Raw genomic sequence first — 14,026 nt, 5'->3', positions numbered from 1 at the left:
AATGGTGGTCACTAGGGGTTGGGGCGCCACCTGGTGGCGCCTCTTGAGAGGAAGCTGGGCGGTGCTAGGTTGGCAAGCGCCCATTACGCTTGCTTTCTTGCTATCTTGGTAACACATGGACATGACATGTAATATAAGAAGTTGCACTACAAATTTAGAAAGAGCTAAATAAATGACACTCAAATACAAAGAGATTAGGGCATCTAAAACATGGAACACCGGAAGACATGAGATAGAACCAGAAAAAGAGAGAGCTCACACATACTCATGAACTAATGAATTAGTATATGCTGCAAGTTTCTGCGGTAAGAATTCAACATTCAATTGTGACATGAAGTGCTACACCAAAACAATACGAGCATATCGGCGGAAAGTTTAAAGGGTATTCAAGTTGAATGCTCTAATTGTAAAATAAAATCACCACGAAATATGAGACGAAAATGCCACCCTGTTCCATGGAGATCTTTGGCTACCAGTTCTTGACATGGTGGATTCTAAGACATGTCCTGCAAAGCAACCATACCACTCAATAAGCCATAAATTGTGTAGACATCAACTGGAGTCAAAAACTGCTTTCAATGCTAACTGACAGAGGAAGACACTCTTCAGCATGTCTCCTAAGAACAGAGAAACCACCATGGGCACTCGTATCCGAAGTTGTGAGTGTCTTGCAGACAGAATGTATGATGCCTTTCTCGAGTTCTTGTGGAGGACCCAAGCTTGTGAACTGACCACCTTACTAATTAAGGGGATTCAAATGGGGAAATTAATGAATATACATGTAAACAAGAACATGGAATGTATGATGCCTTTCTCGAGTTCTTGTGGAGGACCCAAGTTTGTGAGCTGACCACCTTACTAATTAAGGGGATTCAAATGGGGAAATTAATGAATATACGTGTAAACAAGAATATGGAACATAACTAACAAAGTACACTTCTACATGAAACAGGAACATGAAACAAAACTAACAGGATCATTGGACCATCTCGTGGAACATCTAACACAGTTTGGGACAATAATCAAGTTAACTCAAATGCCAACAACAGAAAATAAAAAGGCTCCAAGCATAAAAATGTAATGAAAAATGAAACCTTTAACCGAATCAGTCGATAACCAAATGAAGTGGTATATGGAACAGGCTTAAATATTTGATAAATCAGAAGATGTTATTGAATCATCTGACTAACCTCTTCCTGGTGAGATGACAGATGAATAATTTCATTGCTTGGATTAGGGAGCAACGATGCAGTAACAACAGATGATGCAATATAAACTCTGTGTCCCTACAATGGAAATGAGTCAGTTTCCTAGAATAGATTGCTAAAAACACTGGCTAAATGATTTTGAAGCTTCATTTTTTATTAGTCACCAATTTTGTTTACAAAGCAACGACTTCAAAAGTTCTTTACCTGATGCAGATTAACTGCTCTTTGCAAACGAACCAAATCTTTGCACGATGGATCGACTTTCTACATTATAGATGTTGTTGTCCTGCAAACAGGCCTGTCCAGTTTTGTGAAACCCAAAACAAAAAACTTGCAGTCTGAATAATTATTTCTTTAGAGCTTAAAATTCCTACAAAAAAATGCAAAGCATATCTGAATTTGCATGAAACAGAGTTCTGTCAGAGCATGTCTGAATTTGCATGTCCATGGCAGCCAACTTATAGTCAATTTTCTGCAAAAATATATTTAATTTGTAAGTGGGACTGGACAGATTGTAATTACACAAGATCAAAAGCAGGTTATAAACCTAACTGGCAGCTTCACTCTTGTCACATTTCCATCTGTACTATGTTTCTGCAAAAACCTGTGCACACCATGCTAGACTTGCTGAAAAATATGAAGCCACAATCAAAGGGACCAGATGTATCCTCAAACCTGTCCAAAGCCTTAAGCTTGAATCTATGCATAAAAAGATGCTATGTACACATTCTTATCCATGTTGTCTGTCCTGTAAGGAAAGTGCATCCTATTCTGAAAGAAAATGGAATATATCTTTAAAGACCGAAATTTTCAGAAATCAAAGTAGTGTGAATAAATACTTTTAGTTATTCAGACAAAAATTCTATAGAGATCCGAAGAAAATAAAAACTAATCTCCAAACATGCATATTTTGAGAAGTAGGTGTACTGTGTTGCTAATTTACCTAGGTGCAGAACACTCCCTTTCCCAGACTCCAAACTATATTGACATGCCCGGCTGCTCCATGCCCGAGCAGCCCCCTATTCTCTGTAGACGGAGCAGATATATTGATATATTTAAGAATTATTAGACATAGGCACAGGTGACAGTTTCAACCAAAGAAACTCAATGCAAAAAAGAATAATAGATTCTGGAATAACTCAACAAGTGACCTAATCAGTGCATGGTAGTGCTAACAAAATCAAAACAATATTCCAGAGGTCCATATTAAAGTGCTAGCAGAATCATCGAAAGATCTCAGCAATACTCATGCATCTGGATCGAATATGTGCCAAAAATTCCCATGGTGGGTAGGAGAGAGAGGGTACATCAAGGAAGGGCGATATTCAAACCAAATTGCACACATAGATCTTCAATCCAGATGAGCTCGGCGACTACCATGAGACGAGCTCGACCATAAGGTCTTTGACGTGGAGGGAAGGAGCGGTGACGACGACCAACAACAGCAAAAATTCAAAAAATTGTCCTATATTAGGATTAACACTGAATTTTCTGATTCTTTCAGCATCACTATGTCCGAAAAAAAAAACTTTGGGATGTAGCAGGATGTGTGTCCTAGTCTGCAAATTCAACCAAGAAAGAAAACAGAGCAAGGTCAACAGCTTGTGTACAGCAGCAATAAGTACATAGAGTTTTAACCTGATGTAACAATCTACAGATTGTTTCTAGAAGAGATTACCAAAACTATATGTACAGATTTAGATGTCATTATGTTGCTATTAATAAGGATTTCAGTTTTTTTTGTTCCTTAATGGCTTTATGAAAATATTTTTTATTTTGTTTCTAAGAACTTAAGCATAACATGTATGGCAAAGAAAGATAATCTCTAAATATTATATCAAAATATGAACCAGTAACATTTGTTGCTAAGTAACAGAAGTGTATAGATGCGGTAAATCACATTTGGACTTATTGTCCCCATAAAGCCACTCTACATCAATGAACTAAATTTCAACAGTCAAGTCCATCCGTCATATTCTCATAGCGATTTGAGACCATTCCACATGCAGTACATTGAACCTGCACATCCCATTCAAAACTAAGGCATTTGATGAATTGTAACATATGCATACTGGAAGACAGATCCCTTAAGAATTTAGAGCTGATTAAAAATAGAGCGATCAGAAAGGCAGACTCATTGATTATAATTTGAAATATTAAATCAAACATGAAAACAAAGGGGACCCAAGATTGCTGACGACCACCAAATGTGTGATGAATAACTGTTGTCTCCTGGGTGTTATGACCTACAACCTTCTAACCTCCAAATCGTGCTGGCCGCCATAGTAGGCAAGCAAACGGTCGCCGTCATCGAAATGAGCTCCCAGGACATAACCATGCCCTTGACCACCTGTGCCATAGTCATCATCATGCCACAATCTGAACATGAACACCGCCGCGAATCACAGAAATCCTGAGAAAAATGCAAAATTTCAGAGCACTGAGCAATCAACACGCTATGCCAGAATCAATCCTACACTACTGCTCTACATCACGAACAGATCCACACGACCATGAGAAATAAGAAGGAATAGGTGACGAGCACAAACCCACCACAAAAATAACTAATAAAACAACACTGGAGCAGCACATGCATACATGTAGAGAATGAACCGCACCTCAATGGCAGACGAAGTTCAACTTGGATGAAACTAAAAGGAACACCCATTGCTCGATCCGGGAATGAGAACAAACAACCAGCTCAACTCACAGGAACCTGGGCAACACAAAACGCACATCAGCAAACACACAGGCGGCAGCACCATGAATCAAAACACGAAGAGAAGCTTACCCTAAAAAAACACAAAGAGAAGCAACAGCTCCGGTACTACCTCCATGGGAAAGATCAATCCGAGCGAAACATGAACAGCAGGAGCACCGTCCCGAGCGTACCCGTGCAAAGCGACAACCCCGTCACCTGACCCACCATCGTGGTCCATGACTCTTGCAGGACACAATCAATCAGTGGAGCACCTCACGCGCGCTCCACGACATCCAGCGAAAACACAATCAAAGGCTGAGCCTGGGGCAGGGGAGGGTGAGTAGGCCGTGGAGCCCGACGGTGCGAGGTTCGTTGCCGTCGAGGGGCTTCAGATCGACGCAAACGGCGTCGTGGGGCGGGGGTAGTGTGACTGGACTGGAGGCGAAGCGGGACCAGGTGTCATGGGCGAGGGCGCGGAGCTGACGACGCCTCATTCCTCTCGCTCATGGCCTCCCGTGGCGAGGAGGCACCGACGACCACATCGACCTCGTCCTCCCGTGGCTTGCTCGGGACGAGAGCTCGCGGCACCGGCTACCTTCTACCTCTTGCCGACCTCTTGCCGCCAGGGTCGTGGGGAGGCGCAGAGCCGCACCTTGGTACCGGGGAACCGGAGGAGCGATGGGGCGGCAACGGCGGCAACCCTAGGTGGGGACTGAGGAGAGCAGGCTGCCTGTGAGAGATGGAAGGGGCCCTAGCTAATCCACGCGTTTTCCCTGTTCTTTCTATCTGTCAACATTGCACAGTAAGGGGAGGTGTTATCTCGAGTAAACAAGCAATATCTATGACAGTAAATATCGCTACGTGGCATAGCCCAGCATCCGCCCCTTGCGCGATGGTTAATGGGTTTGATGGCATACATGTCTATACACCTAGCATAAATTCTGAGAAGAGTGAAAACACAAAACGGAGAAAGTTCCCTTGGTTATTCCAAGTCTCTAGCCAATTGGAAGATACATGAAAAAAGTACGCATTGCTGGAGATAGCATGGATAGATAGAAGCATGAAATCTAGCAAAACCAACTACCATGATCCATGTAGCCATGCCCATCTTAGCCTCTCATACGAAGTCCATACTTGCATGCTCCTCACTGTTGATTACTCGCCATTGTAAGCCCAAAATAAAAGAACACATTCTATCTTGCAAAGACTTGATCGCCTACAGTGCAGTGTTTGCCCACACACCTTGTAACATGAGGACTACATGCTAAAGAGACAAAAAGATTATCCATTAATTCAGACCATGACAAAAAGAGAATAGAAGGTTCCAAACAGAGAATATAGGCAAACAAAGCATACAGGCCAAAACCCAAACATATGAAAAAATATATATAGGGTGTTGACTGTTGAAAATTGCTATTAACCAAAACTTTTCTATTGTTGATTCTGAAGGAAGTTCATCCTACTGTAAGCCTAAATTCTGTAATTCATGGGAAGCCCCAGTGGACTCAGATAAATCAAGGATGGAGAACAAAGACCTAAGGAAATGGAGCATATTTAAAATCTATAGCTCTGGTAAAAGGATAGAGAGAACAAAGACCTGAACGAAATGGAGCATATTTAAAATCTATATCTCTGGTAAAAGGATACCCTTCCCACACAACAGGTCAGTAGCGAAGCAAGTCATAATTCATATGATAAATTTAGAGATGCCACTTGCCATCATTCCGTAAGGCTATGATGAGAACCATGAGTGATGCCAGAAGAACAAACCCAACCTGCAACCATAAAAGAAAGCAAGATTACCATTGGTGAAATACTGTCAGATTTGCTGCTGCATTCTTACCACTATCCGTATGGTGATGCAAACAGCATAAATTTGCAGCCAAGCAGTACAAATCGTCAGAACTCTTGTAGTACAAGAAAACAGAGGAACTTCAGATTGTCACACAAGTTGGTGTGATTGCAAAATCAACATAAATAGAACACACCAAGAGCAACAAAAAACAGCCACCGACTGGCCTAAGTATTTGATGTACATTAGATATGCGCACTTCCTTTGCAATATACATCTAGACTTTGTGGTTTACTTGAGAATAAAATATGTCATATGTCATAATATAAATAGGATAACTTCTAAGAAACATTCTGGTGCTTTTCATTAAAGAAATATATTAAAGCATATACTCAGCTTAGACAGAAGTAGAATCGGTAATGGCTTCTTTACAAACAAAGCCACCGAAATGAATTCAATATTAACTAAACTGTTGAAATGTTTATTTCCTCAATAATCCACATCAGTTATCTAGAGTTAAGGGATCAAAGAATAAACCAGTATGAAGATAGGTATGCTCCTGGTTGTTGTCTCACACACTGGAATCGATTACAGTATAACCCACATGACCAAGCAATCATTCATTTACAACATTTGTACTTCTAATCCCCCATGCTTTGTCAAACTTGTAATTCTTCTTTGTTATATGGATCCAGATTATTTCATGGTGTCACTTAATTTATAGTACAAGTTTCCTCTTAACATGGGATAAGAATAGACTAACCCTAAAACAAATTGATGGTTAACTTAAGTGAAGCTAGATCCTATTTTCTGATCCAAACATCAAGTAAACAGTAGCAGTCACTCATAAATCATTTGACTGAGATCCGTTCATGGTATTGCCTAGTCCAAGGTTGTACCTGATGTTGATGGGGATCGAAGTTGGTTGCCTAGCTCCGTGTATTTCTCCCTCACCGGCATCGATGTGGACAGCGGGTGGCGATGGTAATAGTCTTGGCGTGCCTGCCCTGGGTGCCCATGGCAAAGAACTCATCGTTCATAACCAGCAACGAACGACAACTGACTGCTGCATATAGCCCAATCTAGAAGTTAGATTCCTTATATTGAGGAACATATTTAAACTTGAGCTAAGCAACGTTTTTCCCACTGTGCCAAGCAAACAAATTCGTTCTGCATTGGAACAGAGCGGTGAAGACTAAATATTGGGAATGATCGTCCTATAGAAAGCAACTTAAAAGTGCCATGCTTAATGGAGCACATTTCATCCATATCCTTAAATTTCTGCAGATGAGCCTTGACGTGACACGGCGTGGCCAAAAATTAGAACACACATGATTGCAATTTGTTGTAACGTACTTCATGAATCAACATCATTTGTACAAACTTTTACTAATCACGCAAGAGTGTATCCATAGGGAATCCAAAAAAAAATCAGAACACGCAAAAGTACTAATCTGTGCTAACCATAGCAGTTCGTTGTAGAAGGGATAAGGGAGAAGGGGGTTGGAAGATGAGGAAGAAATGATGAGTAAGGGCCAAGGAGGGAGGCTACCTTGCTGCGATGTGCGGCGCAGCTCCGGACAGCCGGCGTGGAGGGGCTGCTGGGCGGGCGAAGATGGGCGGAGCAGCTCCGGGAGACGCCCGGCGCGGTTGGCCTCGCCCTGATGCGGCGCTGAGTGACCGATGGTCACGGACGGGGCCGGGGGGTGCGGCCCTCGGCGACAGTTGCCGCAGCCAGGTGCGGCGGGAGCTGGAGCACGGCGTCGACGAGCATGAGGTGGTTGGGGGAGTCATCGGAGGTGTGGGTGCCGAGGACGAGGCTGAGGGAGCGGGTGTCGGTGGGGGCGACGGCTCCTCTGCCAGCCATGGAAGAGAAACTCTTCCTCCTATGTGAGGCGAGACGAGGCGGGCGCAGTTCACTCGGGGTGGGAAGAACGAGCCCCTCTCTCGATCGGCCTCCACCGCTTTTCTCTCCTCTTTAATTCCCCTTGAACCCAACCGCTTCTTTCCGTTGCTAAAAGCACGCTTCTTTCCTTTTCACCTCCGCGCAGTAATAAGGGACACGTGGATTACCTCCTCGCTCGCCCCTTCCGCGTACGTTAATGCTTCCAATGGTCGTCTCATGGAGCAGAGCTTCCAGATCCGTCGGCTTCCACAGTGCACTAGCGTGTGGCGCGACGACCCCAGCCAGTGGCTCGGCGGAGGTAGGCTTGGCCAGTTGGCCTCTCTCGGTTCGTCTCAGCTCCTCGTGCCCCCACCGCCGGCCCGGATCCGGCCGGCAGCGGCGGCCGGCTTCCGCACCACCGCGCGCCAGGCCGGCGCTGACCGAGACGCTCTCTTCTATCCCCTCCGCTTTTCTGTCACGGGGACCACGCGCTCTCAGTCTCACTTCTCTGCACACTGACAGGCTGCTTCCGCCTCAGGCGATACGGACAGCTGACTGACCACCCTATCCCGAACCCGCATGGCATCCGGAGCGTGCGGCCACTCCGGCCTCGCGGCGCCTCGCCGCCACGCCCTCCTCCTCCCGGCGCCGGCCGCTCCCCCGTGCCTCTCGCAGCGCGCCGCCCGCCGGAGGAGCCACGCTCGGCTCGCCTGCGCTGGCGCCGGCCAACACGCCTCCGGCCTGGAATTCGGTCACCGTCCTCCTCCCCGCCACTGCTGGACCGCTGGCGTGGGGGCTCGGGCTGTCTCGTCTTGCCTCGGTAAGGAAGGATCACTAGCTTGCTTGCTTTGCTTGGGTCTTCCTCTGCTGCGGCTAACCATATCCAAATATGATCCATCCTCGTCCATGGCTCTGTTTAGCTGCTCAAGGTTGATCCTAGTTTACTCTGTGCCTAGCCGATTTGTCCCAACTCAACCCCAGTGACCCCATGTTCAATGTACATGAGTGGTGGCTGCTGGTGCCCATGACATGCTCGGTGAAATGCCCAAACAAAATCTGTCACATTGTTCGCCGTCATTATCCTTGGTGTACGCGACGGAACGGACTAGAAAATATATAAGTTCAGTTGTGGTCGTAGCAACACCAAGGAGGCCAGGAATGTATAATTTTCGTCATGATAATCTCAGTTTGTGCTCTCTCAGGGTCACTCTGCATCTTTGGGGATTTTACTCATCAGCCACCCTACCCATGTTTTCGGGAAGCATCGTATCTGTATGATGGGCGCACTTGCCCATATGCACACCAACTTCTAAATGGCGTGCACTTGCATTCTCTATTTTTATGGCAAAGGACTCTTGCATAGTTGCATAACACCACCTAAAATCGCCTTTATTGCAATCTGCCAGAATAAAGACCTTTTCATTTTATAAAGTCTCTTGTTCAGTTTTGGTGAGGCAAATATATCTTTAGTTACATGTTTTCATTTTAACAGTAAGATGTAGGTTGTTGTCATGGTTGAAGCCAATAAGGTATGATGTCAGAGTGCAAACATCTAACATAGACCTTGGAGCTGGGAGCTATGGAGGAGATGAAGCAGGTGGCCGCAGGGAACAGTTGGATAGTTCTGGTACCAAAAGTTCAAATGAACCGTGAGTTCTCGCCCCTCAACTGGTTTTCATCCAGCTTTCGTCCTGTCCTGATACAGAAAACATTGAGCTCATATCATTGACAATGCATGGCAGAGCAAAACCAGTTTCGGGATCTCGTTACATGCAAGCTATTGCTGCCGTGCTACTTCTGTGTGCCCTGGCATCTGCTTTTATCGTTTTCTTTAAAGGACAGCCATCTGCAGTTGTAGCTGCACTAGCAAAGTCAGGTTTCACGGCAGCATTTATGCTGATTTTTGTATCCGAGATCGGGGATAAGGTATATAAACCATTTCAGTTCGCCTTTTTCTCTTCATATTTCCTTTATGTACATTTTGGCATGTTCCTTATCCGCCTTTAGTAAGAGTTTTTCACTTTTTCTTAAAAGACAAATTTGTACTTTGGTAACCTTGTGGTGTAAGGAAGATCTTCATGACACAATTGGCGTTACTGATTTCACTAAACAAACTGAACTTTTGTTTCACTCAGAAGTCTAGGTTTCACCTACACTCTTGCCTTGTAAACCCCTTTTAGAGGTTATAATTCTCATGCTCCATCATTAATGTTCAGAGTTGACCTTATTTTAATGTTGCCAACCCCTCTTGTGGAGTGACACATGATGAGCCATTGGTGTTTAATGTATTGTATGAAACATGGCACATAGCACTAGCAGCATGCAGCTTCATCTACAGTTCTGATTGTGGCTTATGCTATTTTGCGAATCAGAGAATGTGCTTGCCAATTCTGCAATATAGGGGTTATATTGCATTGACAGTGAATAATTGTGATGTAATTTAGACCATCAGTTGTAGCTATATGTTCTTCTAAAATGTTCTCTGCATTTAGACCTCTCTTCAGCCAACATCCTATGCTTTAGTTTGATGCTTATTTGATATTTTTAATACATTCAATTAAACCAAGAAATTTGACCAGGCTGTTCCTTTTGGTCATTGCAGACATTTTTCATTGCTGCACTACTCGCGATGCAGTATCAAAAGGCATTGGTATGTTGTGGACCTTGACGTTTTATATCTGCCTCACTTTATTGCCTAGTTATTCCAATTCTGCTCTTACCTATTTTTTCCTTTCCTGTCAGTCTCATATTGATTGAGAGAATAGTGTATTTAATTATTTATGCCGTTTTGTGTATGCAAAAGACATATATGACCTTTAACTGGATTCTGTTGAGGCGTCTAATGGTCAGTGCTCTTACATGTTGTGTTGAAAGTTTAGCAGAGAACAACCTCTTGTAAACACAAGACATATGTTGGATCCATCCAAGAGCAGAAAGACTGTTTTTTTAGCTAGAGTTCAAGATATTAATGATAGTGATACATATATTTTTCACCTGATGATGATAGCATTGCTTTCAGTTTTGTTGTTTGTAGAGAAAGTTCCTTAGCTAACTACGTTAATGGTGAATTAGTGATATCGTCGTGTGCATTGATGAGCAGGTTTTACTTGGGTCAATGGCTGCTCTTTCCCTGATGACTATCGTGAGTGTCGTGATTGGACGGATCTTTCAGTCTGTACCAGCACAATTTCAAACAAGTTAGTAACGCTACAGACCTTAAATAAGTCAGTTAGTTCGTGCTTTAAAATTAAATTTTCAGTGCTTCCTCTGTTACTGTCTATAAAATACTCCCTCCGTCTCAAAATAAGTGTCTCAACTTTGTACTAGCTCTAGTACAAAGTTGTACTAAGCTTAAGACAGTTATTTTGGGACGGAGGGAGTAGTTTGTAGCATATACTCCGTATTTGTTATCTTTGTGCTAAGATATACTAAGACATAAGCACAAACATGTTTTTTCTGCAGCATTACCCATAGGAGAATATGCAGCGGTTGCGCTCCTTGCATTTTTTGGTTTCAAATCAATTAAAGATGCATGGGCACTTCCAGATAAAGTGAATGGGGATCTTCAAGAAAGCTCTGAATCTGGTGAACTGGCTGAAGCTGAGGAGCTTGTTAAGGAAAAGGTTGTGCTTTCCAGATATTTTGATTCTGTCGAGAGTTTTTGATTCTGACGTTTCAGACATTAGCTTGCTCTCCAATATCCAACTTTGACCGTTATTTTGCATATGAATAAGTTAGTGAAGCATTGCAGCGTTGTAGTATTGTGAAAATATTTTTCATGACAAATCTTATGGTACTTTTTTCACATTTCCAATCTTAATATTTTGTTATGCAGTGCAAGATAAATTTGGGAGGTCTGACTTTGGCTACACACTTTCTAAAGCATCACCTATTTCCAAAGAGATATAGCGTAATCTTTTGCTTTACTAGCAAAGATTTGTATCCTTAGAACGTGGCGCATTTTGGATTTCCTTATGTTATGTCTCAGACAAAAAAAAATTGAAGTTAATGAAAGTTCCATCCCTGCCTTCCATCTTTTGTTTACTGGAGGTTGTTTTGGTTTGTAGGCTTCACTGAAAATCACCAGTCCTCTTGCGATTCTCTGGAAATCCTTCAGTCTTGTTTTCTTTGCGGTAAGTTGCCTCTCATGTTCAGAAATACTGTCTGTCAAACAATCACTGCCGTAGAAGGTTGGATGCTCAAATCTTGTCAATTCATGAACAAGTGGTTTATCGCCTGCCAAACTTTGTGTACATGCAGGAGTGGGGGGATCGCTCTATGCTGGCTACAATTGCTTTGGGTGCCGCACAGGTCTGTTGAATACGCAGTAACATCACTTGCTTGTTGATTTGGTTTAGCTCTTGCGTAAGTGTAAACCGGGCCTTTTTTTTTGCAGTCTCCTTTGGGCGTTGCTAGCGGGGCCATAGCTGGACACTTGGTTGCAACTTTGCTTGCGATCATCGGGGGAGCATTCCTAGCCAACTACCTATCCGAGAAGCTGGTAAGATAACAAAGAGCGTATTGCTAGTAACCTCCGGCTCATGTTTTTGCATTACTTTGATAGCTTGGCTCTGGTTCATATGACTTACAAGAAAGTGCCTTTCTCGCCAGGTTGGCCTGCTGGGAGGAGTATTGTTTTTGTTATTCGCCGCCGCCACGCTTTTCGGCGTGTTCTGATCTCTCTGAAGGATCTGTTGGTAGCAGAAGTTCTCCGCCGCGCCAATGTGGTAATCCATTCTGAAGTTTGAGGGCAGTTCCCCACTCTAAAGTTTTAGTTTTGCAAAATTTCACTGTATGTAATTAGGCATTCGTGTACTCTTGGGAAGATTTAGATGTGCATAATTTGAGCCATGTTTGATGAGCGATGTATGTGTCTTAGGATGTCTGGATTCCTGTTGCTGTGTTGGACACTAAACACTTACCTCAATAGAACTGTCCATAAGCCGTCGCCCTTATATGTTCGAGAGACCTGTGCCTGTAAACTCGCTGTAAACTTGCAATTGCACCTTTGGCTGTGTTATCAATAAGGCTTTGTTTAGTAGAAGTGGATTGGGGAGGTTTGGGGAGGGGGGGATTTCAGGGGATAGGGTGAATCCCTTCCTTCCACCCAATCCCCTCAAAACCCCTTGAATTCACAAAACCCCTCCATCCACAATCCTCTTTGTTTAAATTTTCTGTTTGGTAGGCAAGTTTTGTCATATTGACATAACATGGTGTAGAACATTTAAAAATCCAAATTTACAATGTAACTAACTCCCCTTATATCCTTGCTACAGAATTATAAAGATCACCTAATAAAAATGAGACAAAGTTGCTACATGGGAATAATTTAGTAGCTGTTTTTTTCCAGCAGCAACATAATTTTGCATGACTTGAAATCAATGTCTTATCACAACAACAACTTTGAATGGCTTGAAACTACAAACAGAATTTCCTTGCTTAGTTGTTCATCAAATTTTCATACTGTATTGCCTTCCCTCAAAAAAAAAAAAATCATACTGTGTTATATAATCTGAGAGTGGAGAATTAAATAATGAATGCATGGAAGATAGTACTAGCAGACTAGGCTAGATGGCCACATATACTCTGATATTGGAGAACCAATGTTGCTCACCCGGATTATGCACCAAGAAAAAAAAACAGTTCATGTGTACAGATGGATAAACAGGACAAATATATGTTAGAGTATGAGAGTTGCACAAAAGTGAGATGTGGGAATCTTGTGAATCGAAAGATTAGCTAGCTTCATGATCAGGATCGTATCCGAGAAAACGGAGGCCCGGTGCCGATTAAAAAATGAGGCCCTCGACCTAACAAACAGTAGCAACTATTTTAGAGAATTTTATTTAGAGAAAAAGAAATAGTAGCAACTAGATACAAAGGCTTTGTTATATGTATCATCATTCTGCCTTTGTTTTAGGATTAAGTTAGTAATAAAGTAACCAAGTTACAAGTGTGCATGAGTGCTGCATGAGTTGCAAATTTATGGATGGGGACCAAAATGAAGCATACTGAAGAAGGGACCGACAATCGGTATCCATTGTTGGATTGCTATGAATCTAGAAGAATGGAACGTCCAATTTGCAAGTGCATCTGTCATCTCTTCTCTCTAGTCGCTTCAAGAAGAAGGTGTGATGCCACGAAACAAAATCAACTAAGATTCAGTTACAGATACTACACTGTTGTATTTGATAAAAAAGAATAGCGAACAGATAATGTTAATGCATACAAATGAACATAAGATGAATAAAAATGTGGGGATGCAGAGGTTATCATTGTTTGTTGTTCTTGTCCAAAAATACATCAATCTGCCTGTGGGAGGCCATAAATTAAACTAGAACCAAAATGCCCATGACACTATGGAACAATAACAACAATGAGTGCTCCAGATGGATGGATTCAATCCACACTCTCAGCTTGCTTCTAGCAGACCAGGCCAG

The 14,026-nt window shown here is 42.8% G+C and overlaps 1 protein-coding gene and 1 long non-coding RNA gene across 5 annotated transcripts; one reads left to right on the top strand and one right to left on the bottom strand.

Annotated features, from left to right (window-relative positions):
* Nucleotides 1-262: 262 nt before the first annotated feature.
* LOC120974904 (uncharacterized) lies at nt 263-5,837 on the bottom strand. 3 transcript variants are annotated; one of them, XR_005770378.3, is made up of 7 exons: nt 4,000-5,815; nt 3,827-3,924; nt 2,152-3,621; nt 1,761-1,979; nt 1,413-1,680; nt 1,191-1,286; nt 263-506 (listed from the first exon to the last, which is right to left on the bottom strand). It is a non-coding gene; the product is annotated as an uncharacterized lncRNA (long non-coding RNA). The 3 variants fall into 3 exon arrangements; XR_005770379.3 differs by having other exon boundaries at nt 1,756-3,621; nt 4,000-5,837; XR_005770377.3 differs by having other exon boundaries at nt 1,761-3,621; nt 4,000-5,832.
* Nucleotides 5,838-7,714: 1,877 nt separating this feature from the next.
* On the top strand, nt 7,715-12,624 carry LOC109737097 (GDT1-like protein 2, chloroplastic). 2 transcript variants are annotated; one of them, XM_020296320.4, is made up of 11 exons: nt 7,715-7,905; nt 8,109-8,406; nt 9,079-9,235; nt 9,329-9,512; nt 10,189-10,236; nt 10,687-10,783; nt 11,049-11,209; nt 11,654-11,719; nt 11,847-11,897; nt 11,983-12,087; nt 12,198-12,624. In XM_020296320.4, exons 2-11 carry the CDS (start codon nt 8,166-8,168, stop codon nt 12,261-12,263), a joined length of 1,176 nt encoding a protein of 391 aa, XP_020151909.1. In that variant the 5' UTR covers nt 7,715-7,905; nt 8,109-8,165; the 3' UTR covers nt 12,264-12,624. The 2 variants fall into 2 exon arrangements, with proteins under 2 accessions (XP_020151909.1, XP_073363899.1); XM_073507798.1 differs by having other exon boundaries at nt 7,902-8,406.
* The last annotated feature ends 1,402 nt before the right edge of the window (nt 12,625-14,026 follow it).

The sequence above is a fragment of the Aegilops tauschii genome, chromosome 2 (assembly GCF_002575655.3).
Source record: "Aegilops tauschii subsp. strangulata cultivar AL8/78 chromosome 2, Aet v6.0, whole genome shotgun sequence".
NCBI lineage: Eukaryota > Viridiplantae > Streptophyta > Magnoliopsida > Poales > Poaceae > Aegilops > Aegilops tauschii.
Note: the sequence above shows the minus strand (reverse complement) of the source record. Positions and strands in the feature narration are given on the sequence as shown.

What these genes read in the sequence shown, in the direction of transcription:
- LOC109737097 (XM_020296320.4), top strand. Translation starts at nt 8,166, where the DNA reads ATGGCATCCGGAGCGTGCGGCCACTCCGGCCTCGCGGCGCCTCGCCGC. An exon ending in GGCTGTCTCGTCTTGCCTCG is followed by an intron (nt 8,407 to 9,078) that starts GTAAGGAAGGAT and finishes TCATTTTAACAG; the next exon opens with TAAGATGTAGGTTGTTGTCA. An exon ending in TTGCTTTGGGTGCCGCACAG is followed by an intron (nt 11,898 to 11,982) that starts GTCTGTTGAATA and finishes TTTTTTTTGCAG; the next exon opens with TCTCCTTTGGGCGTTGCTAG.